We start from the raw sequence: 26,407 nt of genomic DNA on the forward strand, positions 1-26,407 counted from the left end.
TGCTGTGTTAGTTGCCACGTGCCCACAAAAAGACCAACGTTGGATTTAATTCATTATTAATCTCAGCGGTTGACCTGCTACTCTACTCCAAGTCCCTGCTGAGTAGTCGTCATCAGGTCTGTGAAGCTACCACTACCTGAAAATCACCTGAAATTCATCCGTCCACGTCATCAGATCCAACCAATCAGGCACAGTGTAGCCCTTTTTAAACAGAAACTGAAACATTGTTGGTACAGATGAGATGTAGGTGATAAAAAACCCACGCGCATCTCTGCTTTGCTGAGAAGCACACTGGAATTCGAAGTCAAAATTAGGCCGAAGAAGCGACGACATATAAAGAACAAAATACAGAGTCGAAACAAAATGAAATTTTAAAAAAATTACGCCAGGCTAGGCTAGGATTGAGTTGGTAGTGAATCGACTATGTTATCGAATCACTTGCAGAATGGACTTGAAACAGCAAAGCTGGTTTGGTCTCGTATTCCGAACGCAGAGGACGGCGAGTTTGAAGGTGTTGGGCTCTTGAGTTCAAGCGATAGGGGCAGCGGTGTTGATAGTCTTGACTATGAAGTTATTGAGAATTACGCCTATCGAGAAGAGCAGGTACAAAAATTTTTAATTACCTTATTTTCGAGTTTGATTTTGAGTTAATTTGCGCTTCTTTTTGGTTGTATTATAGGCGCAAAGAGGAAAGCTTTATCTGGGATATTATGTGGTGGTGAAATGGTTCTTTGCTTTGCTCATTGGCATTGGTAACCGGATAGAATATAGTGCTCTGCTTTCATCTTCATTTTTTCTTTTTCATGCCTGGGTTAGTGATCTCCGATGTTAATTCGTTTAATTGAAGTAGATTGGCTTGTAGATTTGGTGGGGTGATTTGCAGAATATATTAGAAGTGTTCTTTTTATGCATTGAGTGCCCATATTGTTTGTGTTGTATAAAGTGATTGTGATGTATTGCTTCTGTTGAGACTTTGGACAGAGGTTGTTGGGAGATATCCAATAATGCAAGTGTGATTTATTGTACTTTCGTTGGCTTAGATCAATTTTATTTACGGTGAAAAATTGAAAGTCTGTTGTTTGGGGATATCCATTATAAACACTTTGACCAGTAGATAAATTGGTAGTCTGTTGTTAATTAACTCATCATTTGCTCAAAAGTATGATATCAATGCTTATTATATGTGTTGAAAAATTTTAATGAACGAAATTAAATGTCACTACCAATTTAATATTTTTGCAACATTGAGCAGAAAAAAAATTTTGATGTACAACACTATCTATTTACATGTTTCCTGCCTTTGAATGGATCACCTTATAATGATGTAGTGCTGATGCATAATCTTATATCTTATTAATATCCCAAAACTTAATTTCATTAAACAGTAGAGATTGAAGTTCATACTTCCCATTGTTTTTCTTAGTTCTTATTTACTTTAATGGATATTAAGATTTTCACTATTTCCTGTCATTTTTCGTTTTTGACTTTTTTTTTGTCATGTGTTTCACTTTTTTATTTTTTCCTTTGGTTGATTTTTCAGGTACTGCATTTGCTGCTGTTTTCATCAATATATCTGTAGAGAACTTTGCTGGCTGGAAGTTTGCATTAACTTTTAATATAATACAGAAATCATACTTTGCTGGTTTTCTGGTGTACATATTAATAAACTTGGTTTTAGTCTTTTCTTCTGTATACATCATCACCCATTTTTCCCCAGCAGCAGCAGGTCTGGTATTCCTGAAATTAAGGGTTATTTAAATGGTAAGCTACACTTGCTGTCTGTGTTTTCTTAGTACTGTCCTGTTCCACTTTTCATGTGCCAAGAGAGTTGACTGTTGTTTAAATGTGCAGGAGTGGATATTCCTGGTATTCTTCTTTTCAGAACCTTGATTGGAAAGGTGTGGGGAATTTCTTGGTTTGCTGTTGTTTTTGTGGGGAGATGTCCTAATTCTGCCCAAGATTTAAAATATCCTAACTATGGCTAAAGATGGGTGAACACTCCTAACTGAAACTGAACTAAAATAGCCAAATATCACTCTGTAATTATGTGGAAACTGTGTTCAAGGAAGCTAGAAACATCCAAAGTTGGCAACTTTAATTCCTCAAGAAATCAAAATCTGTTGAATGATTAACTTAATTTAACAACTGTCATAAACTATGAGAAGAATCTATCCAGGGACTTGATCACCGGTTCCCAATAGATTTGGATGACACGTAACTGCTTATTGAAGAAAGGCTGGTAAAATAACTGAGGAATAGTTGTGCTGAATTCACAAGTCACTCACCGGCCAAGAGTAATTTAGAGTAATTTAGGAGAGATGTGGAGGATCTTTTGAAGAGGTAGAGTAAAGAAGAGAAAAATGAAATCACACAGAAACCATGAAAAACAAAGGTGTGAAAGGGATTGTAAATAGGAGAGAAGTAGAACTTGCTTTTTCTGATTTCTCAAATTTGTCAAAGCTGACCAGCATTTTTAGAATAAACTCTGAATATATTAGGAGCTTAAAATGATTAGGTTATTGAGATTCCTTTTTAAACCATGTGGCTATGTAATAAAACTACATGTAGACTTCGAGTCCTGATAGGAAAACAAAATAATTTCTGAATGGAAAACCTAGTGACTAAGTTGCATCACTTTCAGTCTTATGTGCTCTAATTAGTTCTTATCTTGGTGATGTGCAGATATTTGGAAGCATTGGTTCAGTGGGTGGTGGTCTAGCTCTAGGCAAAGAAGGCCCCCTCGTTCACACTGGTGCTTGTATTGCTTCTTTGCTTGGACAAGTAAGTCTCTGTTGACTATGCCACCTCAAAATGTATTCTGTTCTTGACCAAGGGCCTTTCATGGTGATTAAGTCATGTGATTTGCAATCCCATAGGTTCTTGAAAGGGAAAAACTATTTTCTTGTTTGAATGTTATAAGAAGACGGTCTAAATATGCTCTTTTCATCTAAACATGCTTTGTTTCTTTGTTACACCCGAAGTTTCAAGTCTTTATCGAGGAAAATGTCAAATTTTTGTGACATAATGAATGTATTGCAAAGTTTGGGAAAAGGATTCTACCAATTTTAAGTGTGCTTCTGTTGACTTCTGTGTTGGAACACATCTGTTGACCATTCTAGAGCCTGTTGCAAATATTATATTATTATATTTTCATTTCTGTTTATTAACTTCCCTTTTCATTCTATCTTTTAGGGTGGATCCACTAAATACCATCTAAGTTCAAGGTGGCTACAGGTTTTCAAGAGTGACAGGGACCGCCGTGATCTTGTAAGTAACTTTTAATGTGTTTGAAAGTCAATAGTGTGGACCTTGTAGTTCTTTAGAGTAGAAAGGAGTAACTTGGGTAATGCTCCCTTGTTAGATCGTCAGGCAACCCCACTCTTTGTTATGTTTGTTTTTAAGTTATAAAGTCTGGTCTTGGGTACATTTGGGATGTTCTGATTTGTCAATTAATCTATTGGAAGTGACACTGTTTATGTTGATTTGCATGTTATGTGGAATCCTGTGTAACTTTTATTAGAAACTCTCTTATTCTAAGACTTAGTGGTAGTATTTGACTTATTCTGTTTAATAGCTCTCATCTCTCATTTGTGTAATTTTTTGAAAAGGTAACCTGTGGGTGTGCAGCAGGAGTTGCTGCTGCGTTTAGAGCTCCAGTTGGAGGTGTATTATTTGCATTAGAAGAGGTTACATCTTGGTAAGAATGTTGTGTTTCTGATTACATAGTTGTTTGTATAGCAGAAAGGTTTGTTTTACCTTTTTAATTGCATAAATGTCCTTATACTTGAACATTCAAGTTTTTAAGCAGGGCTGTGTGGATTTATGTATATCGATTGTATTTTTATTTTATTTTTGTTGGATTGATGTTCATCTGCACAATCCAAATGTGTTACTACCTGAATTATTATTTGTTTAATGTTAATTTCAATATTTGTAAAGGTGGAGGAGTCAACTTATGTGGCGGGTCTTTTTCACTTCTGCTATTGTGGCTGTTGTGGTCCGTACCGCAATGGGATGGTGTAAAAGTGGAAAGTGTGGACATTTTGGCTCAGGTGGCTTTATAATATGGGACATATCAGAGTCAGGACCTATACTTTGCTATTTCATACTTATCCCTGCTTGAGCTTTTTCTAGCTGTCTAACTATATTTTCACTGACTTTTAGTGGTCAAGAGGACTATTCTTTTGAAGAGTTATTACCAATGGCAGTTATTGGGGTTATTGGAGGTCTACTTGGTATGTTTTTGTTCTGCTTGTCTTTCACATTGTTCAAAAGGTTAACATTCATTAATAATATTATAATTTTATATTTCAGGAGCATTATTTAACCAACTTACCCTATATATGACTTCCTGGCGTAGAAATTATTTGCACAAGAAAGGGAACCGAGTCAAGGTCAATTGTAGAGTCTTGTTGTGTTTAGTGATGATTTTCTGGTGTGCCATTATCTTATCAACAAAACTATCCATACAATGTACCTACTTTGAGCACACAAATGAGTATACACTTGATGTGTATCATAGAGTGATTGGTAATTTTGAATTAAGGATAAAATAACACCCAATTATATGATGATACTTATCAAGTGTGTATCCATTTATGTATTCAAAGTGGTATGCATAGCATTGCTCTTGTCTTATATTTCACATTCAACCGCAGTCCCCCTACCCAAAATGCATTTCTTTTACAGATTATTGAAGCATGTCTCATCTCCCTGATAACCTCAGTGGTCTCCTTTGGGCTACCACTTTTAAGAAAATGTAGTCCTTGCCCTGAAGCAGATCCTGATTCTGGTATTGAATGCCCAAGGCCTCCGGGAATGTACGGCAATTATGTAAATGTAAGACCTGCTTTGTTGCTTTCTTCATGATTATATTGATGCTTTGTATGTGATATTTGTTTGACTTACTCATTTTCTTTGGCATATTGTACTTGGCTCGTTTCTATTTTTCTTTTTTAACAATTTATTTGACTGTGTTTTCAGTGATGCCAAATTTTCATTGAAGATGAAACAGTGTATTTGATTCTAATAAAATAATTTCTTGGTTACTCTATTTTGTAGCAGTACTGGGGTTGTGTTTTTCTCTTTGACTTAGTGCATTGACCTTTATAAAAGTGATCATGATCAGAATATAAACAGTGTGGATATTACAAAAGTAATTTCTGTGGAAAGAAACATGTTGATTTTTCTGGTTAATGTGGTTTGCTTGAAGGTTTTGTGTGTTCCACATTTTGTTCATAATACTGTAGTTTTTTGTATAGCTTTGTTTTATTCTTATCTGCCTTCATGCTGTCTGCAGTTCTATTGTAGCAAGGACAATGAATACAATGATCTTGCAACCATTTTCTTCAATACTCAGGTAGTACAAAATTTTGTAATTCCTTGTCTTCTCCCATTACATGTCAATTCCTCAAGGGCTGTAGTGGTTCCAATCTAAATAAACTAATATTATCTATTGCAGGATGATGCCATAAGGAATTTGTTTAGTGCAAAAACGATTCATGAGTACAGCGCTCAAAGTTTGCTGACATTTTTGGTAGTGCTTTTTTCACTTGGCTTGCTGCATTGGCTCTTTAAAATATACTCCCCTTACATATTCTTTTAGCATCTTTAGTATATTGTGACCCTATATGATTATGGTGATCGTGTATTCTTTCCTAAATTTTTACTTTTTTGGTCAAACTGCTATGGTATAACAAAATTGGTCATATGACATACCATTGCAAAATAATGCTGGCTAGACAAGATACAACCAAAAAAAGAAAAAGCAATGTATTTAATTCTTAGTGGCCTGTTCTGCAAATACAAACTGCTTATTTACGAACTGATCTTGGATTCCAAGTGATAGAAATGGGTTTGCACTCCCTTCCCATTGGAGTTGGACAGTATAGTCTGAACTTCTGAGATTTTTAAGTAGGAAGCATGATTGTGTTCTACTCTGTATTGTTAAAGTATAGGGAACTTTTGCAACTATGCAGACTAGTCTAGTTGGAAACGATGTTAAGAAAATGAGCTGAAAGCATCTATCTTTCTCGAGTCAGTTGCTTGCCCAGGTTTCTCTTTCTTGTAATTGTTCTTGAGCTAGATTACCTTAGATTGTACACTGCTTATCTATTTAGTTTATTATAAAATTACTAATTTGGAAGGCATCCGTTGAAAGTCATGAAATAGTCTATGAATAATTTTATCTCCTATTAATCTTTTTCCCCCTCCAAAATTCCATCAAAAAAGTTGCTATGACAATTTATGATGCTAAGAGTTTATTGATATGACTTGTATGATATCTAGTACTCTACCAAATTATCTTATTGAATTGTTTAGCTCATGAACATTATGCTTTTTTAATTTCCCTTGGGCTTATGTATGGTTATAATAACCCAGGATAGATGATTTTGTTTTCGAAATTATCTGTTTCTCTCACTTTTTTTAAATAGATTTTCATACCTTTGGCAATCGCAAAATAAATTAATGAATCTTTAATTCTTTATTAGTTATATTCTTATCTTAATTTTAGAGTTCCTTTTATTGTTTCTCAGGTTATGTTTTACACCTTAGCGGTGGTGACATATGGTACTGCAGTTCCTGCTGGTCAGTTCATTCCTGGAATAATGATAGGATCAACATATGGACGTCTTGTTGGCATGTCCTGTTGTTAAATTTTACAAGAAACTCAACATTGAAGAGGGAACGTGAGTCTCTTTTTTTTTCCGTCTCTTGATTGCAGTTATGAGATTTATATGCTTTACTGTTGCTATTAGCTCTTGAAGACTTTGTCTTCTATTTTAGCATTTTTTTATAACTCCTGAAATACCTTGAATAATTCCTGTTGGATTGCCAGGTATGCTTTGCTGGGAGCTGCTTCTTTTCTTGGAGGTTCCATGCGAATGACAGTGTCACTTTGTGTCATTATGGTTGAAATCACAAATAATTTGAAATTTCTTCCCCTTATCATGCTTGTTCTTCTAATATCAAAGGTATGTTGATGATCGCTTTGACATACCTTTGTACATTTCTTGCCTGCTGTGTCATGGAAGGAACTTAGTCATTTTCCACTGCAGGCTGTTGGAGATGCCTTTAATGAAGGTATATATGAAGAACAAGCACGGTTGAGGGGCATTCCATTATTGGAATCCAGGCCCAAGTATCAAATGCGGACTATGACGGCAAAGGAAGCCTGTGGAACTCAAAAGGTTCTAGTTTTTTCTGTGCTTCGCCTTCGCAGTGTTGCATACCTATGATTTGTTGTCAGGCACATTCTTGTGTCCACTCAATGTTTTGTTTGGTCCAATAACTCTTTCAAATGTGGGCATGGGGAGAAATGTATAGTTGTGATTGCATGTAAAAGATAATTTACTTGGTATCCTAACCATTCAGAGTTAAGATTTGCAATTGCACCGTTGAAGTATGAGTCAGGAAATTAATCTGACTGCCTTTTGGATTTCTGAAACAAATGAAATGAGGTAGTATTGCGTGGAAACTAGTAGCATTTTTTTCAAAGTTTAACAACTGGGAATTAAAAGTTTAGGTTAAGTTTATTGTGAAGTCACATTGTTCGTCTTCTGAATTTCTATACTATTTTGAGCTTTTAAAAAATTCACTGATACTGAACACAGTCTTATATGTCTGGATGTGATTGGATGTTTGAGTTCCCCATTGATGTGGCCTGGTATTCTTATTACATTTTCCTTTTTTGATTTCTACCTGTAATGCATCTAATCTTCAACTTACTGGTTATCTGACTATCTATCTTCAAAGGTTGTGTCCTTTCCTCGTGTTGTAAAGGTTGCTGATGTAGTTTCTATACTGCAGAGCAATAATCATAATGGCTTCCCGGTAATTTTAACTTTTCTCTCATGGTTTTGCATTTGTTTTTTCAAAGGATTTGTGATGTTAATGTTTGATGTATAACTTCATATAGGTGATTGATCACACAAGAAGTGGAGAAACACTAGTCATTGGACTTGTGCTTAGAAGGTAGTACGTGAAGAATTTATTCATTTATGTGTATTCCTAATTTAGAAATGGGAATCAAACTAACTTCTGTAATAATTTATTGTGCAGCCACTTGCTGGTTGTTCTTCAGACTAAAGTGGATTTCCAACATAGTCCTTTGCCTTGTGATCCCATGGTTGGACCCAAGCATTGGTGGGTAGGAATTCAATAATTTAGTTGTGATTCTTTAGTTGTTCTGTTTTGGCCTTTGTTCTCTCATGATTATGATTTATTTGATCCATCGGACTCCAGGCACAATTTCAGCGAATTTGCTAAACCTGTATCCAGTAAAGGAATATCTATAAACGATATACAACTTAGTTCAGATGACATGGAAATGTACATAGATCTTGCCCCATTTTTGAATCCATCACCATATGTTGTCCCTGAAGACATGTCTTTGACAAAGGTGACCTTCTCATTTATATCCTAATTGTACTTTAATGTTTCCATATGTGCAAATTATATTTCAATGCCATCTGATATTTCTCCATTTTGCCAATGGTAGTAGGTATATAATCTTTTTCGTCAACTAGGGCTAAGGCATATATTTGTTGTCCCACGTGCATCTCATGTAATTGGTTTGATTACCAGAAAGGATTTACTGATTGAGGTATTCTTGCTATTAAAACGTCTTCATTTTTCAAATTCTCTGTACTCTGGAATGATTGACCTTGAAGCTTTGTACTGTAGGATGGAGAAAATTCTAGTACAGTGGAGCTCCAATCAACTAGTGTAATGTCTCTATGCTGCTTTACTCAAGTTTTGATTTACATTACTAGGGCAAGCTAAGTATTTTATGAGGTGATTATCTCCTTCTTGTGCTTTACACCTAATTTCTTTGGTTAACCCTGGAAACGAAAAGTACGGATAAAGGGAGCGGCTGGATGGGAAAAGTGTAGGAGAGACTTACTGATAGAGAAAGGTTATTTTGTTACATTAGTTTCCCTTCCTTTAAGCCTACCACGAAAAGGGCATAACACTGACCTACATAGTTATTTTCCCTCCCACTTTTCCTTACCCTAATGCTTCTATTTTCCTTCATAATCAGTCAATCTTTTGTTATTGAGAAACACATGGCAAAGCCTGTTAGCTAGCGCCTGGGATTCCTATATTAGTTTGACATTTAATGTTTGTGTAGCAGCTGTAGTTGATAAGCAAGAGACAATTCTAGCACTAGTCACTAAGATGCAGTGTGTTGCGCCTACTAAACTATAAATGGTGTTTGATGGACTGTAAGAATGAGGTTTTCTTGTTTAAATTAAAGTTTTCCAGCTTCAAGATCCTCAATTTTCTGATGGCAGAGTTCGGCTAGGTGAGGAAAAGCTGCTTACAAGGAACAAGGACTCAGAGCGCATGCTTGGCAACGGTCTTCTGGCTCAAGATCATACCCTGAGTTGATGAAGAAGACCAATTCTTTTTGCTTACCTTTTTTCAGCCTCCTTCTGCAAGCAGGTGATTAACCACACCCAGGAGAAATTTTGTATCATGTAGTAAATTACCCATATCGAATATAAAAGAGTAAGATGATACCTTATAAATATGTAACAGTAGAATGATATAGTGGACATAAAATAGTAAGATTGTTATTTGATTACCATTGTAAGCCCTTAGATGGGCCTAAAGTTATTGAATATTATATTAACATTTTTCTACTCAAAAACTTTGGTGTGTATTGTATTTTAATTATTAAAATCGATAAAATATTAAAACTTTTAAGTAAAAAGTTTGAATTCGAGTTTTTATGACGATTATGAAACTTGGGAAAAATTACTAAACATTTTACTATTTAAATTTTATAAAATATCCCTCTTCATCTCAACATTACCCTTTATTTTCAATAAATATAAGCGTATTTTCATCCATTTTCCTCTCAAATAAAAGCATTCTTCACCTTTTTTATCCTCTTTATAGCACAATATATGAGGAAAAACAAAACAGAAAACAAATAATATTTGAAATGAAATCAAAACTTCTTTGATCCATTTTTTTTAATCCAATGATTTCCTTTCCCATCACTTTAAATATTGTACATTTTCCAGCATATATATGTGTATATATTATATTTTAGCTTCTTATGTGTAAGAAAAGCTAAAATCAAATAAAGAATTGGTGAACATTAAGTTGATGGTGTGCACAAACAATGACATTTTGAGGATTTTGATGGGAATGTTCATAAAGAGAGAATAATTTGTTCTTTGTAACATCTAAATATTTTTGTGGTAACTTGTCGTACACTTGCTAATTCATGAATAGAATATGTTGATGAAGGAGAAAAGCGAAAAGAATTAGGAGAAGAAATGAGAAAAACAATATAGGAGAGGCTAATGTTGGTTATCATACAATAAAAATATATATACCCTTTTGAATGCATAAATGGATGTAGTTTTTAGAGTAATATTATATGTACTCATTTTTTAATACATAAATAAACACACACATAATGTGTTTTCATGTGATTGAATATTACTTTATCCTTAATTCAAAATCATCAAATCGTTTAATAATATATATTAAATGTATACCTATTTATGTATCCAAAATAAGTACGTATAGTTTTATTTTATTTTTTATACGTATCATTATATGATCAGATAATTTTGAATTAAGTTTAAATTAATATTCACTCATATAATGATACATATAAATATATATTTATTTATATACTTAAATATATATATATATATATATATATATATATATATATATATATATATATATATATATATATATATATATATTAAGTATATATTGATTGCTCCACAGCAAAATCAACCACACGTGTGACAGATTAATACTAGTAATAATAGAAAAGTGTTGTAAGGTCATACGTGGATTCCCTTTTTTAGATTAGTGAAGATATATATCTATTTATATTCTTTCTGTTATAAATGCAATTGCTTAATAGACAACTAAGGCTAATGGATAAGGGCAGCGAATTCCTAATCCCAACGAAAATCGTAAAACTTAATCCCCAAATCAATCAAAATCATTCATTAATTCTAATTCCTAACTAATTAAATCACCTATTTATACCCAGTGAAAACCTTGACACTAGTAAAGTAATTCCTTCTCACATTGCACAAGCCCTTCGGTTTCTTCTTAGATATTTGATTAGTGAGTTTACAGACATAAACATGACTGACAGCGAGAACTTCAAATCAAAAATAACAATTTATGTCATTGTGTGTTGGCTTCTTGCAGCCTCTGGCGGCCTCATGTTCGGCTACGACATTGGAATTTCAGGTCTAGATTTTTATATTTATTTGCATATTTATATATCCGGTTGAATTTCTATTTGTTATTTTAAGTATAATAGTTTTCGATTAAAATAAAATTATATATACAAATAAATTTTATAAATTGAGATTATAGTTTATGATTTTAATGATATAATTGTTTATTTTTTTTAATTTTAAAATCATCTTATCAAATGTTAATATAAAAATTAATTTGTATAATTTATTTATACATATAATATTATTTTTCTGGATTTTAACTCCTTTGTTTAGTACTTTATGAAAATCACCCATCAATGGCCTGTTGGCATATTTTGGTATGCTTTCAAATTATTCAAAAAGTAGGGTCTTTGGTGTTTTGTAATTGAATGTATTATATAAAAAAGTGACTCCTGGGTTTGAATTTAGTGGGTTATTAAAATTTTTTGATAACATTTTGAATTTGAATTTTTGTCACGTTTGTGAAACTCTAACTAATTATTTATAAAAAGAAAAGATTGATTTTTAAAATATTTTATAAAATTTTTTCTTGTCATGTGCCTTAAATTATGATCAAAATATTATTCAATTAAATATACTTTTAATTATTTCCTTAAAAGTAGGATGAGCCAAATTTAACATGCCATTGTGATTGTAGGTGGAGTGACGGCCATGGATGACTTCTTGATTGAGTTTTTTCCAGCAATCTATGAAAGAAAGCTGCATGCAAAGGAAAACAATTACTGCAAATATGACAATCAAATTCTCCAGCTTTTTACTTCTTCATTATACCTTGCTGCTTTATTTGCAAGCTTTCTCGCATCAAAAGTGTGCAACAAATTCGGCCGGAAACCCACCATTCTAGTTGCCTCTTTCTTCTTTCTCGCCGGAGCTGCTATAAGTGCCGCCGCTCAACGCCTCTGGATGCTCATTGTTGGCCGGATTCTTCTTGGCATGGGCGTCGGTTTTGGCAATGAGGTAAATAATCACCAAGTTTCACCCCAAAAAAAAAAAAAAACATTTTTCATAATTTTCCGGAAATTAAAATCAAACCTGATGTTCCATTTATGCAGGCCGTTCCTCTATTTTTGTCAGAGATAGCCCCTGTAAAGTACCGTGGAGCTGTGAATATTCTCTTCCAGCTTCTTGTAACTGTAGGGATATTAATTGCAAACATTGTAAATTATTTAACCTCAAAGGTGCATCCATTCGGGTGGAGAATATCTCTGGGGCTCGCCGGTGTACCCGCCTGTATTCTGTTTTTGGGCTCCATTGTTATCACTGAGACACCAACTAGCCTAATCGAGCGAGGAAAAGATGTAGCAGGCAAAAATATACTCAAAAAGATACGAGGTGTTGAAGATGTTGAAGCTGAATATGAGCAAATTAAAATGGCCAGTGATCTAGCTAGTCAAGTGAAGCATCCTTTTAAAGAACTCATGAAGCTGCATAGCATGCCGCAGCTAATTATTGCTATAATGCTGCAAGTTTTCCAGCAATTTACAGGAATTAATGCTATTATGTTTTATGCGCCTGTTTTGTTTCAAACTGTGGGATTCAAGAACGATGCTTCCTTGTTGTCTGCTGTTATCACTGGAATTGTAAATGTGCTTAGCACCCTCGTTTCGATCGTCCTTGTTGATAAAGCCGGCAGGAGAAAATTGCTTCTCCAAGCCTGTGTACAGATGTTCATCAGCCAAGTACATGATTTCATCCTTTAATTTACTGATCATACATTTATCAGAGCCTTTTTTTTAGTTGTTATTAACAAACGAAATAATGTTATGCAGGTTGTAATTGGGGCGATTCTGCAGTCTCAGTTGCAAACTACAGGTTCACTTTCAAAAGGGTCTGCGATTGTGGTGGTGCTATTTGTGTGTCTGTTTGTGATGGCTTTTGCTTGGTCATGGGGTCCCCTTGGTTGGCTGATACCCAGTGAAATTTTCCCTCTGCAAACCAGAACTGCAGGGTTCGCATTTGCCGTCAGCTCAAACATGCTCTTCACTTTCCTTATCGCTCAAGCATTCTTATCAATGTTGTGTCATATGCGTGCTGGCATTTTCTTCTTCTTCGCCGCTTGGATTTTAATCATGGGGCTTTTCGCACTCTTTCTGTTGCCAGAGACTAAAAATGTTCCAATCGATGTCATGGTTGAGAGGGTCTGGAAACAGCACGGAATCTGGAAAAGGTTCATGGTTGATGCTAATGAAGGAAGCAGATATTCTGAGCATAACATTGCTTGATGCTAATCAATGAAGAAAAACCCTGGAGCAAAGAATCTAGAGACCGTATTGTAATTCGGAGAGGAAAATGATTCAGGGATTTCATAATTATATAAGATAATTGTTAGGATGAATATTTATCTTGGCTGGACATGGCTTGTCATATATAAGAGTAATTTTATATATATATAAAAGATTCTACAAATGATATTATTCTAGTGTAGTAAAAGAGCATCCATTTCACTATATTTTCAACATTGTTGCAGGAACAGAACATAAAAAGAAAAATTACAGGTTACAATACTGAAGATAATTCCAGTACAGAGGCCTCAAAATAGAGTTCAATATATATAACTAGACCTCCAAAGAGCCCACAAGCTACGCTAATTAAGGCCTGAAGACAAACATAGCAGAACTGCTACCATTGTCAAGGCAAACTTACCCAGAAGAGATTTCAAAGGTTTCAATGACACAGCATTACTAGAAGAAGGCCCAGGAGCTTTTGCTGCAGGGACAGAAGGAGGGGGCACCGAAGGAGCTGCAGCAGGTTGACCGCTTGTAGCGAGCACGTTGATGTCAACCTTTTGTCCGGCTTGGCAGTGTCCCGGGATGCCACAGAGGAAGTAATGGTGCCCTTCGGTTTTAATCGTGATGGAGTCATTGCCGGTGGTGTAAGTGGCTAAAGGGGCTGAAGCATTGCATGCTGTGTACATAGCATGTGTCACATTCATCACATTGTGAATCTGAACATGGTACTGGAAAACTGGCATCCAAATCCAATCAAACCGTACATACATCAGTCAATGAACAGTAGAACAAACTAGGATTGCAACAAGAAAATTATGAAATAAATGCACACACCGAAAATGCAGTCGTGGATTCTCTTTCAGAAATAATTATATTGACCGGAGCTTGATAACAAAGAATCTATTCATTATATTGTGGTCCTACTCCATGACTATAAATTGATATATATGATGAAGGTTTCTGAAACTAGACATATCCCACAACAAGATTCCTGTCCTATGATTGTAAGCAGGACTTTGGTTTTGCAATGATGTCTGAACAGTTACTCACTAGTCATCCTTGAGATGAATACAGATACCCATATAGCATAAAAGCGAGTTTGAATTTATACTTTCCTGAAGAAAATGAATAATAGCTCCATTGATAATGGATGTGAAGCCCCACAGGCATTGTCATTATATTGAAATTAATTGAAACCCCACCATGGAGAAAAAGGGGTGGTGAAAGAAAATGCTAGGTGGGATTTTCTGTGCCAAGAAAAAGCGGCCATCATTGAAGCGTGCAAGATTAGGATGAGAGATTTTTATGGTGGGAGCATATGTTAATGGTGAGGGCCTACCATAACCAGGAACCAACGACACGACGGTTGGCATTTATGATACAGGTAAGAGAAATTAATCTTCAACCATTTGGTGTTTGCCACTTGTAAGGCAAACTGGCAAAGGAAACAGACTCTGCACGCGGAATTTCCTAAAGCCAGAACAAAAAGGAAACAACAAAACTGGGACAACATTGCCACTTTACATCTTTTGGGTGCAATGTATGAATTATGATCTATATGGAATTGGAATCTATAAGAAAACCGCTATCTCCACTTCTGAAGATGTAAACGAACTTAAACAGTAGCAGATTGGAGAGAAAGACAGTAGTTAACTAATTAGGGGCTTATTTAAGACTTGATCAACAGAAATCAAGCAGTCTCAGAGAGGAGCTTCACTAAAAAAGAAAGAAATTGGGGTCTCAGAAGCCACCAAGTTTACATCAAAACAGAGATTTTATATCCCAGAATACAAACCAATTCCTTGAAACTACCAAATATAGGAGCACAAAGAGGGGAAGAAACTTACGGATGGTGTCACCAATCTGAAAGGTTTTGGAAGAAGCCCATTTGTTGTAATCAATATTGCCAAGGGTCGTCCAGCCACCAGAGTCTCCAACTTTGTACACAGCTGCATTAGAAACCTTCAACAAAAACAAGGTAAACATAACAAACAGAAGCAGAGCTATCTTCTTCAAGGCCATGTCTAAAAGAACATGGAGGAGCTTGTGAGAATTGAGGGAGCTTTTATAAACTGTTTCAACTCACTGATTTGGCTTTGGCCGTTGGGATATCATTACTGGCCTCTCATTTGATCGACTTGTATTTTGTCATGTTTTTGCACCCCCCATTTTATTAGAAAGTAACAGTTGGCCCATGATGGCATGCCCATGATGAATCCTTCTATTAGGAAAAAAAAAAAAGTAAACAAACTTACATGTAAAATGATTTTTAATTTTTTACATAAAAATTCACTATTTGTCTTGGATTCTGTTGTTGGTTATTTAATTAAATATTTAAATAATATATTATCAATTAATTGATATTAATAAAATAAATAATTAATTAATTTACAAAAGGTTAGTTTGTTCGGGACATAATAATACGATGTTTAGGTTCTGGTCGAAAGAAAACCTTGCAAGGAAAGAATGTCTGAGAATGGTAGCTAAAAGATTACAAATGGCAGTGGGCGAAGTTCATCTTCAAGTGCAAACAGAGAGTACCCATAATGACGATTTTAACTATCTATTATTTTATTGGTGAGTCTGTTAATGGTGGAGGTAGCCACGACTCGTCTATTCTTGTTGCAACAGGACTTGCTTTCTACAGTCTCCTTCACCACGTTACGTTTTCATGTATCAGTATAACTAAAATAACATCATTTATCTTTGAAAATTTTATTAAAATAACCTATTTTTAATGCGTTTACAGATTATACGGATATAGCCAAGAAATACAAGTCTCTCCAAAATAATACAGAGATTATATATAACAATATACTTCCAATCTTGCTAAGCAATACATTGTCCCTTACATATGTCTTATAGCGAAAACATTAAAAATGTTGTCAAATTTATAGCTGGGAAGCAGGATCAAACCCATTATGTCCATTTTTCTTTGTGTCGTAACCACTAATACTAGGCAGAACGTCGCCGTAGTCATCCATAAATCTCTTCCAGAACCAATGTTGCTTCCAAACTCTCTCTGTCATCTCTTCAATCGGAATATTTTTGGTCTCCGGGAGCAAGAACAACACGAAGAATGACATGATCAGAACCCAGCCACAGAAAAATAGGAAGATGCCAAACTTGAAATGGCAGAGCATTGATAGAAAGGCCTGTGCTATGATGAACGTGAAAAGCAAATTCACACAGACAGTCACACTCTGCCCAGCCGAACGGGTCTCGAGAGGGAAAGTTTCACTTGGAATCAACCACCCGAGCGGCCCCCAAGACCAAGCAAAAGCAGAAATGAAAGTGCAAATCAGAACGACTACTGCAATTCCATAGCCACTGTGGAGTTCATTTGAGTGATCAGTGACCTTGATTCCGAGAATTATAGCTATTACGATTTGAGCTATGAACATCTGGACTCCAGCTTCCAGTAACAGCATACGACGGCCTACTTTGTCAACTGAGTAGATAGATACCAAAGTTGATAAAACATTCACTGCCCCAGTTATAACAGTTGAGTAAAGAGAAGCATCGTTGCCAAATCCCAATGTGTCAAACAGGACTGGAGCATAAAACATGATTGCATTGATCCCTGTGAACTGCTGGAATATCTGTTACAATTGCAAGCAACACCAAAAAAATCAATAAAACTATTACTTTACCTTATCCAGAGATAAAATTCAGAAGTTTATATAGCATTACTTGTAAAATAGTTCAACTATGAGAAATATTACCTGTAAGGCAACAGCAATAACCAGTTGGGGTCTGTTCCTCCGCTTAACGAGATTCCTAAACGGGTGCTTCACTTCTTTAGCTATACGGCTTGCCTCAACCAACTCCAAGAACTCGGGCTCAATGTTATCAGTGCCCCTAATTTTTCTAAGCACAGCTTTTCCTTGCTCCGGGTGACCACGCTCGATGAGACTGTTTGGGGTATCTACCACTAAGAGGGCACCTAAGGTTAAGAGAACAGCAGGAATGCCTGCCAGCCCCAGTGATAGCCTCCAACCCCAACCTCCTTTGATCCTGTTGTTCAAATGAAAAATGAAAATTGTTAATAAGTGATCAGTTCAAAGCCTAAACTGAGCAAGAAACATTTAAAATAACATTATTATGCATAAAATTTGCGAATTTGATTGAAGTTATAGTTTGAGGCACGTTAGAGAGAAAGATTATAGTTTCTGGTCCTTATAATTTGTGTGTAAAAGTTCGTCAAGGTAGAAAGAAACACACAATCATCTCTTCAATGGCCACATGTGATTTATCACATACACAATAATATTAGAGAAAGCCTAATTGGAATCATAAAATTATTGCATATACAAATGTTTGAATAACTTAATAAAAATGATCAACCTTACTGTTTCTTACAAAATTCTTCTATTATAATAAATAGTAGCACAACTACATCAAGGACTTTATAAATTCCATAGTGGTAAATAGTAACATAATTTATTTCAACAAGTAATGCTGTTTCATTGGATTCTTAATTCCCAAACAAAGTTCAAATTTCCTGCTCGTCTGGCGGATTTAAACTATTATAATGTAAGCATCAGATACTACAAAATAACTAACAGGTTTATTAAGCATAATGGCAATTGGCAAAGGACCTGAAATTTGTTATTGTTGCCGAACATAGCCGTTTGGGCAAAAAGGGTGAAAGTATCCCTTGTATTCAGGTACAAAATATCAAAATAATCCACCTTGAAAACCAAGGTGATTAACCACCGACTTTACATATCTAATAAATGGAAGTCATTGACTGATCAGAAGCTTTGAGGATAATAAATACTCAATGTCAACAATAAAGGATGGTGTTTTGGATTATTAGGGGGAAGAGGAGAAGAAAAGTAAATGATGAACAAACACTTAGAATTCAAATTGCTTATTATCCAACCATTGTCATCTTCGACTATTTAAATCTAGCCAGTAGAGAAGCAATTATAAAACCTGAAAAATCTTTTTTTGATTGGAGAGGATAAAAGATTCCTTTTTGTGTCTTCTGCTATCAAAAAATAAATAAGTGAGGATGAAGAATTGGACTTACTTGGCGGTCCCATAATTGACCAGATTGGCGAAAAGGATGCCAATGGTGACGTTTAGCTGGAACAGTATGTTGAGGCCTCCACGGATCCTTGTTGGGGCTATTTCCGATAAAAATAGTGGTACAGCCTGTAGAATATCAACAAATCAGAAAGACTTACCAAAAAAAAATCAGAAAGACTAATAAACATATCATTTTCTGACTCTGTGAAGGCATAGCACAGAATCACTTACAATATCTTGTCACATGATGCTACCTCAAATTAAGCCAACATGTAAAACAAAGTCTCAATCACATAAAAATATTAAAACATTAGATTACTATTTATAATTAATACTTGTTTAATTTTCTTAACCTCTTGTCTGATAGTGAGTTCTGCTTTCATCCAGTGGATGTACTTATAAGAGCCTTAATGTGGGGAGGCATCGTCCCCACCATCCAGTTCAAGAAGAGAAGCCACGTTCACATTATATGATTGAATGAACCCAATTTTGGCTTATTTCTTACCAGAAGTTACATTAGTAACAAGCGTAGTTGTGAATATTTAATGCACCAATATAGCGTTGACAAAAAGAGCAGCAACCACAATTGTGATAGACAACCTAGCATACCGCTCTGATATGGCCTAGGTAACTACTAGTAATATTTTCCTGCAATTATTCCAAAATAAATAACTTTAGTATACAGAATTTAAACTGACCTGATTAGCAAAACCAACTCCACAACCAAGCAAGATCCTTCCAATAATGAGCATGGCCAGGTCTTGAGCGGCAGCGTTAAGCACAACACCAACAATGAAGAAAAGACCGGCAATCAACATGGTAAGTCTCCGGCCAAGTTTTCTAGTAGTGTATGATGCAAAGAAAGTGGCAGTTAAACCTGCCAGATAAAGTGATGAGGTGAACAACTGTAGGCCTTGATTATCATATTTGCAGTAATTACTATCCAAGTCTTCTTGTGTCTTCCTATAAACTACCGGGAAGAACTTTTTCAAGAAATCGTCCATCGCCGTTACTCCCCCTGCATCAGATAAATTAATTAAATTAATACAATATTAGCTAAAACCACGTGTAAATAATTGTCATTTTTCAAATTAATCCTTTCAGCCTATTGGCGCACGTTAGCGAAGTAAATATCGGGGAAACTTCTGTTATAAGTAATTGAACAACCACCAAACTTGACTAACCACCGGCGGGGCTGATATCAGTGAAGAAAGTAAAAATTATCAAAATACCGAAAGTGCCCTTATCTTTTCCATCATGCTGTATAATTCGGCATTTTCTCACCGATAAAAAGTTTCCAGCCTGCTTGGAATTCTTTTAGCGGGAAAAAGCACCTTTTCCCCTTTACAGATTCAACACCAAACGTCCAAACCAAATTTTAAACTATTTCTTTTCCTTTTCTACTCACAAGTTCTCAACAAATAACAAATTTTCACATTTTATTTCGAAATTATAAATTCAAAAAATATTTAAAAAAATTCCTCTTTTGTTTATTTTAGATAATAATTATGGTTTATTTTAGATAATAAACCATAATTTATTCAAAGCTCAGTATATTTTTTTATAATCTCCGGTATCAAGTTTAAAAATACTTCTATCTACATAAAGCGTTTTATAAAAACATTTTCCTGGCTAATCAGTTCCAAAAACCACAGCCAAACAATATCAGGCTACTTTTTATTAGCATATGAACTTCCTACTACATAATGATAGATAATAATACTAAATAATTACCAGAAACACCAACATCATAGCCGAACATGAGTCCTCCGGTTGCGGCCATTATACAGGAAATGATAACAATCGGAGTAATCTTAGCCTCAAACTCGACTCCGGCCGCTGGCGCAGAGGCGGAGAATCCTCCACCAGCCATGACTACTTATCAGAATAGAAAAAACAAACTACAAACAAAGTATTCTCCAATGAAATTAATGCAGCGAAGCTGAAGACGACGAAGAAGAAGAGAGATTATGGTGAAATGAAGTATTGTGCATTGAGAACTTATTTATAGCCGAGGAGAAAAAAATGAGCTACGTAATGGATGCACGGTGGGCCACAGCACCATATCCTTACACGTGGGAAATTTTCTTTAATTTGTTCTAATGGATATTGTTTCTTTAATAATTTTCTACGTCGGCTGGCTAGCTGGCAAGTCAACCAACGGCTCTCTTCAGTTTCCGGCTTCGGAATAGTGTGAATTCAAAATGTTTTTTAGTTTTTTGGTTGAAAGTACAATAAGTGTATGCGCAAGAGAAAACGCAATTGCGCGTTGTACATAATCTTATATTGTTCCATTAACATTTTGGTCAACATATTATTCTCGCTGAGAGAAATTGAGGAAGGGAAACGTGCGAAGACGTGTGGAAGAAAAATCAACGGCTGATGCGTCCTTAGATAATGATCTATCATAGCTGGTATTTGAAGATATTTATATTAATTAATTATTCTATTTCCTTGTGCTATCGTAATTGGAAGTCAAAGTCAAGCCAGGCGGTTCAGAAATTCAGATACCATGGATACTAATATTATAACAATTTTATATTATTATTAGAGCCTCAATTAGGTGAGGTGGAATAATGTAAATAAGAAAAAAAAATAAAAATGATAAATTGAAAGGATTGATGTGACATGGACGATGAGTTAAGTTCCCTTCACAAACCAAAAAATTAATTTGAAGTCGTTGATCATGATACTTTCACCATAAAACCATAACGTACGTTTTGAATATATAATTAAATATTTATATAAAATAATATTATTAAATAATTAAATAATTTAAATTAAAGATAATATAATAATTAATTAATAATTATATAATCAAATTCGATTTAAATAAAAAATATTATATTTTATTTTATTTAAATTTATAGTTTAAATTAATTATTTGGATTTATAATTTGACTTTATGATATATTGATAAAATAATATTATTTTACCTAAATATCATCGATTTGAACTATATATTTCAGTTGAATTGAACCATAAATTTAAATCAAATTAAGTTATAAATTTGAATCATTTATTCAAATAATAGATTTTTATTGAACTCAATTTGAACTAAGTTAAATACCTCTTTATTCAAATTCAATTTGGTTTAAAAAATAAATTGAATATTTTTACTCAAATTCAAATTAATTTAATTTAAGTCCAACCAAACTAAATTATCTTTTAAATCTGAATTCAGTTTAGATCCAACTTTATATATACATATACAATAATACTTAAAATTATAATCCATTTTCTTCTGCTTTGCCTTTTTTTTTATTTTGAGGTTAAGTTACATCCCCTATTCAACTTCAACTTATTTTGGGCTGCCAAATCTATTTTTAAAAATTGGGAACTTGGAGTTTTCTATTTGTCATATATTGATTAAATATTAGGATTAGATTTATAATTATTATATTAAATAAATTAAAATTTTATAAATATGATAAAAATTTGAATCTAAATTTTTATTTTGAAAATTCTACTTTTTTTAATTTTGTTTACATTTTAGTCAAATATCCTACATATTTATCGAAGTCAGACAAGAAACGTTAAGAAATTCTATTAGCCTATAACCAGAGATAACTGTATGGCTGGGGACCAATTCTAGCTCAGGACAAGTGTTACGTGATTGACACATATAGAGCCATTTACCATGAGTATATCATGCGTAAAGTATTCAACCATCTCTCTCACCTTTTTAGTTCGAAATATGGACCACAGATTCTTGGTGAGGTGAACATCATAAGCACTCAGCTAAAAATCAGCTTCACAATGAGCCACCCAACCATTCGACCCGCCCAAATTTATAGGATACCACATTTTTTAATAAAACTTTATATGAATCACTGCAAAGAATATTATATTATATTATATAGTTTTATATATAAATAAAAATATATTATAATATAATTAAATATTATTTTATTTTTAATTTAAAATTATATGATTATATAATAACATGATTTTATTTATATATAAAATTATATATATTATTTTTATATATAATACTATTTTATATTATATTATATTTATATATAGAGAGAGAATTAAATAGAGATATAGTAAAAAATAATAATATATAACATGATGAACAAAAAATTGGTAAATAAAAGTTTAAAATAAACTTTGGAAATTGAGGTATGCGTAACGTCCAGTTTTCTTAAAACAAAATAGCTCCTTTGTTTGAGTGAATAAAGAATAACAAGAGATCCTAATTGTATGGTATCCAAATATTTAATAATTAATAAAATTATGTTTATAATTTTATATATAAATAATAATTATTTTATTTTTTATTTTTAATTATCCAATTATATAGTAATATATCATTTTTTATATATAAAATTATACACATAACATCACTCATTTAATAATAGAACCCTAATCCCTTAAAAAACATTTAAGAGCTTAAATAGGGCTATTTAATTTTGTGTATTCAAACAAGAAGATGAACCCTTTTTTATGCCATTAAAAGGGGAATTACATTGAATAGCATCATTAACATTAAGCTAATTTTTGATCTTATCTATTTTCCATATTTCAAGTTATTATCTTTAAACTAGGCCAAAAGACTTCTTCCCACCCAAGGTATACCCTAAACTTTCACTCTTTAATTTTTAAAAACCTAAATAACTATTTATAAGTAAATTTTTGTTAAAAAACTTAATTAAGATTAGGGATAAAACTGTTATTTATTTAAAAAAATTCTAAAAATTAAAGTTTTATTATTTTTCTTTAATAGATTTAAAAATCTTACAATTTCCCTCCAACCAAAATTTAAAAATTGTAAATACCCCTTAGGTTTGTTCCTCTTCTCTTCCGCATCGATTCGTCATCTCTAGTTATCCACTATCCTCCCTCTAGTCACTCTCTTTTCCCTCTTCGATTATCTTCATCTTGATCGAAGAAAACCAGAGAGAAAAGAGAGAGTGACCAGAGGGAGAGATAAGGTGAGAGGGAGACAAACAACAATCGTAGATGGCTAACCAGTACTGGAGAAAAGAGAAATAAATTCTAAAAAGATATTTGTCAGTTTTCATACTTTAAATTAAAAAAATTATAAGTTTTTTAAACTTGTGGAAGGAACACGATAAAATTTTAAATTTTTTAATAAATAACAATTTTACTTTTAATTTTAACTAAAATTTTTAATAAAATTTTATTTATAAATAAATGTTTAAATTTTTAAAAATTAAAAAATCAAAGTATGAGGTTTGATTATACCCTGGGTAGGAGTAAGTCTTTCAGCCTTAATTAAAGTATGAATCCGTGGCTTTTCAGAATGAAAAAAAAAAAAACAGGCAATAAAGTAATCATAGAGCGAGGGACCTTCCTTCTTTTCGTAATTTTTCCAACTAAAAAAGCAAGTCGTCATGCATAATTTTTGAATGTGTACCATATCAGGACCTTGACTTATATAAACAAGATTAACGTGTATAATATTTTTATTTTAATAATCCCAATATAAATTAAGTGGCATTTAAACTCCCAAACCCATAAGCCTAGCATCTCCCACATGTTGACTTCCAGCAATACACATCTAGAATTTGTGATGAAGAACTACTCTTTCCACAGACTTGGGATTGTCTTCTTCAAGCAGATTAAGTCGTCCAGTTGAGCTGGGCAAAACGGTTTCCGGGCAAGACGTTGGCTAAAAATGAGTCTAGCAGAGCTAGCTACCGTAGAGAGGGTGATGCAACCGCGCCTCTAGCTGGATACTTAAAATTTGATAGCTCGTGTGCTCTTAAACTAAAAAAATTAGACACAAAATAGATATACAAATAAGATATCATATATATATATATATATATATATATTGATACAGGCACTGAATTTGACCATGAATAGAGAAATAACAATGTTCTCCACGACAATGGAAGCAGATTTGCAGTGGAGGTTTTGGAACGTAGAATTCGATAGCTTTAGGATAAACATGAAATGGATAAGCATGGAATGGTGTTTTCAAAATTTTTAGGGGGCATTACAAATTTGAAAAAGTTTAGGTTGTTTTTAAAATTTTAATTGCCCCTTTATAATTTTTAAACGATGTTATACTTCCAACAAATGACAAAAACATTAAATTTTAAAGTACGTTAAAGTTTTAATATTTTTAAAAGTCAAATTAATAAAATTTTAAATTATTGATGATATATTATTAATTTGATATTTATAAGAAATGTTAATAGTAATTTTCTATTTTAATAAAATGACAGAAAAAAATTTCTGGGAAAACTAGTTAAATTTATTAACGAAAGTGAATAACAGATAAAAATTTGGTTTTTTAAAATTTAGAGGATGAAAAATTTCACTTCATGAAATAATGGGTGGGATAGAGTCGTTTAACCAAAGAGAAAACAGAAATTGATACTTTAGTTGATCACATACAATTTTCTCCCAACCCAAATTTTCAAAAACAACATTTTTTTCTTTAGGGTTTATAAACTTTCGGATTGAATTTTCTGACAAAGACCGACAATCTCCAGTCAACGTCTCCTCTTTTTGACCGTGTGGCGTCTTTCCCTCCTAGACGTCATCATCGATGAAGACAATGCGTCTTCGTCGACAATGACATCGTACAGTATTGGAAGTGTACGATTGGAATTAGGGGTCATCGGAGAGGGAGAGTAGGTGCTTAGAGATCACCGATCGTCATCGAAAAAATTGGATCTGAAGATTTGAAAACCCTAGAGAGGAAAATACAGTTTTTGAAAACTTGGGTTAGGGAAAAAATTAGTTTTTAAAGTTTAAAAGGGTAAGAAGAAATAAAATTTCAAGGGGTTAGAGTTCCGTTAATTTTAACTGCTTATAGGTGGGTAATTGATATTATCAAAGTTAGGGCTGGATTCGAGCCAAGCCAGCTCAAGCTCGAGCTCGGCTCGGTTCGAGCCCGAAACGAGCCGGGCTCTGCTCGGTTCGATCGAGCTCGAGTCGAGCTCAAGCTGGCTCGAGTTGGCTCAGTAGATTTTTTTTAAAATTTTTTATACAAAACGATGTCGTTTTGATCTATATATATACACAAAACGATGTCGTTTTGATATGAGAAATGAGCCGAGTAGAGTTGTAAACGACCCGAGCCAAAAACGAGCGAACCCCGAGTCGAGCCGAGCTCGAGCTGAACTCGAATTGACCATAAATAGACCGAGCCGAGCCCGAATTGGCTGCGAGTTGAGTTTAGTTCGGTTTGAATCTAACCCTAATCAAAGTTAATAGAGGGAAACTTGAGAATATAACATACCTTGGGTGGGAATAGTCCTTTGGCCTCATAAGCAGTCAGCTAAAAATCAGCTTCACAATGAGCCACCCAACCATTCGAGCTGCCCAAGTTTATAGGATACCAATTTGTTAATAAAACTTTATATGAATCACTGCAAAGAATATTATATTATATAATTTTATATAAAAATAATAATATATTATAAAATAATTAAATATTATTTTATATTATATTATATTTATATATAGAGAGAGAATTAAATAAAGATATGGTAAAAAATAATAATATATAACATGATGAAAAAAAAATTGGTAAATAAAAGTTTAAAACAAACTTTGGAAATTGAGGTATGTGTAACGGCTAGTTTTCTTAAAACAAAATAGCTCCTGTGTTTGAGTGAATAAAGAATAACAAGAGATAATATATTGCACGGTATCTAAATATTTAATAATTAATAAAATTATATATATAATTTTATACATAAATAATAATTTATTATAATTTAATTAAATATTATTTTATTTTTAATTTTTGATTATCTAATTATATAATAATATATCATTATTTATATATAAAATTATATACGTAATATTACTTATTCAATAATAGGACCCTAAATCTTAAATACGTTTAAGAACTTAAATACGGCTATTTAATTTTTTGTATTCAAACAAGAAGATGAACCCTTTTTCATACGTTAAAAGGGAAAA

At 33.4% G+C, this 26,407-nt stretch overlaps 4 protein-coding genes across 4 annotated transcripts; 2 read left to right on the plus strand and 2 right to left on the minus strand.

The window, feature by feature from the left end:
• The first annotated feature begins 80 nt into the window (after positions 1-80).
• LOC123221289 (chloride channel protein CLC-d) lies at positions 81-9,655 on the plus strand. Its single transcript, XM_044644095.1, is given in 25 exon segments — positions 81-603; positions 680-752; positions 1,541-1,726; positions 1,729-1,761; positions 1,852-1,898; positions 2,683-2,781; positions 3,193-3,267; positions 3,609-3,697; positions 3,940-4,080; positions 4,165-4,235; positions 4,315-4,394; positions 4,690-4,839; positions 5,300-5,359; positions 5,462-5,536; positions 6,537-6,647; positions 6,649-6,689; positions 6,839-6,974; positions 7,059-7,190; positions 7,756-7,833; positions 7,919-7,974; positions 8,062-8,145; positions 8,245-8,401; positions 8,504-8,605; positions 8,686-8,732; positions 9,297-9,655. Coding segments are annotated over 25 exon segments (2,400 nt in total). The 5' UTR covers positions 81-423; the 3' UTR covers positions 9,394-9,655.
• A 1,425-nt stretch (positions 9,656-11,080) lies between these two features.
• Positions 11,081-13,650, plus strand: LOC123221291 (sugar transport protein 8). Its single transcript, XM_044644097.1, has 4 exons — positions 11,081-11,238; positions 11,869-12,188; positions 12,284-12,910; positions 13,001-13,650. Exons 1-4 carry the CDS (start codon positions 11,130-11,132, stop codon positions 13,451-13,453), a joined length of 1,509 nt encoding a protein of 502 aa, XP_044500032.1. The 5' UTR covers positions 11,081-11,129; the 3' UTR covers positions 13,454-13,650.
• Position 13,651: 1 nt separating this feature from the next.
• LOC123221292 (mavicyanin-like) lies at positions 13,652-15,618 on the minus strand. Its single transcript, XM_044644098.1, has 2 exons — positions 15,307-15,618; positions 13,652-14,195 (listed from the first exon to the last, which is right to left on the minus strand). The coding sequence occupies exons 1-2, from the start codon at positions 15,479-15,481 to the stop codon at positions 13,816-13,818; spliced, it is 555 nt and encodes a 184-aa protein (XP_044500033.1). The 5' UTR covers positions 15,482-15,618; the 3' UTR covers positions 13,652-13,815.
• A 540-nt stretch (positions 15,619-16,158) lies between these two features.
• On the minus strand, positions 16,159-20,478 carry LOC123221290 (sugar transport protein 13). Its single transcript, XM_044644096.1, has 5 exons — positions 20,231-20,478; positions 19,195-19,514; positions 18,498-18,622; positions 17,185-17,476; positions 16,159-17,061 (listed from the first exon to the last, which is right to left on the minus strand). Exons 1-5 carry the CDS (start codon positions 20,367-20,369, stop codon positions 16,351-16,353), a joined length of 1,587 nt encoding a protein of 528 aa, XP_044500031.1. The 5' UTR covers positions 20,370-20,478; the 3' UTR covers positions 16,159-16,350.
• Between the last annotated feature and the right edge of the window lie 5,929 nt (positions 20,479-26,407).

This window comes from Mangifera indica, chromosome 7, assembly GCF_011075055.1.
Source record: "Mangifera indica cultivar Alphonso chromosome 7, CATAS_Mindica_2.1, whole genome shotgun sequence".
Taxonomy (NCBI): Eukaryota; Viridiplantae; Streptophyta; class Magnoliopsida; order Sapindales; family Anacardiaceae; genus Mangifera; species Mangifera indica.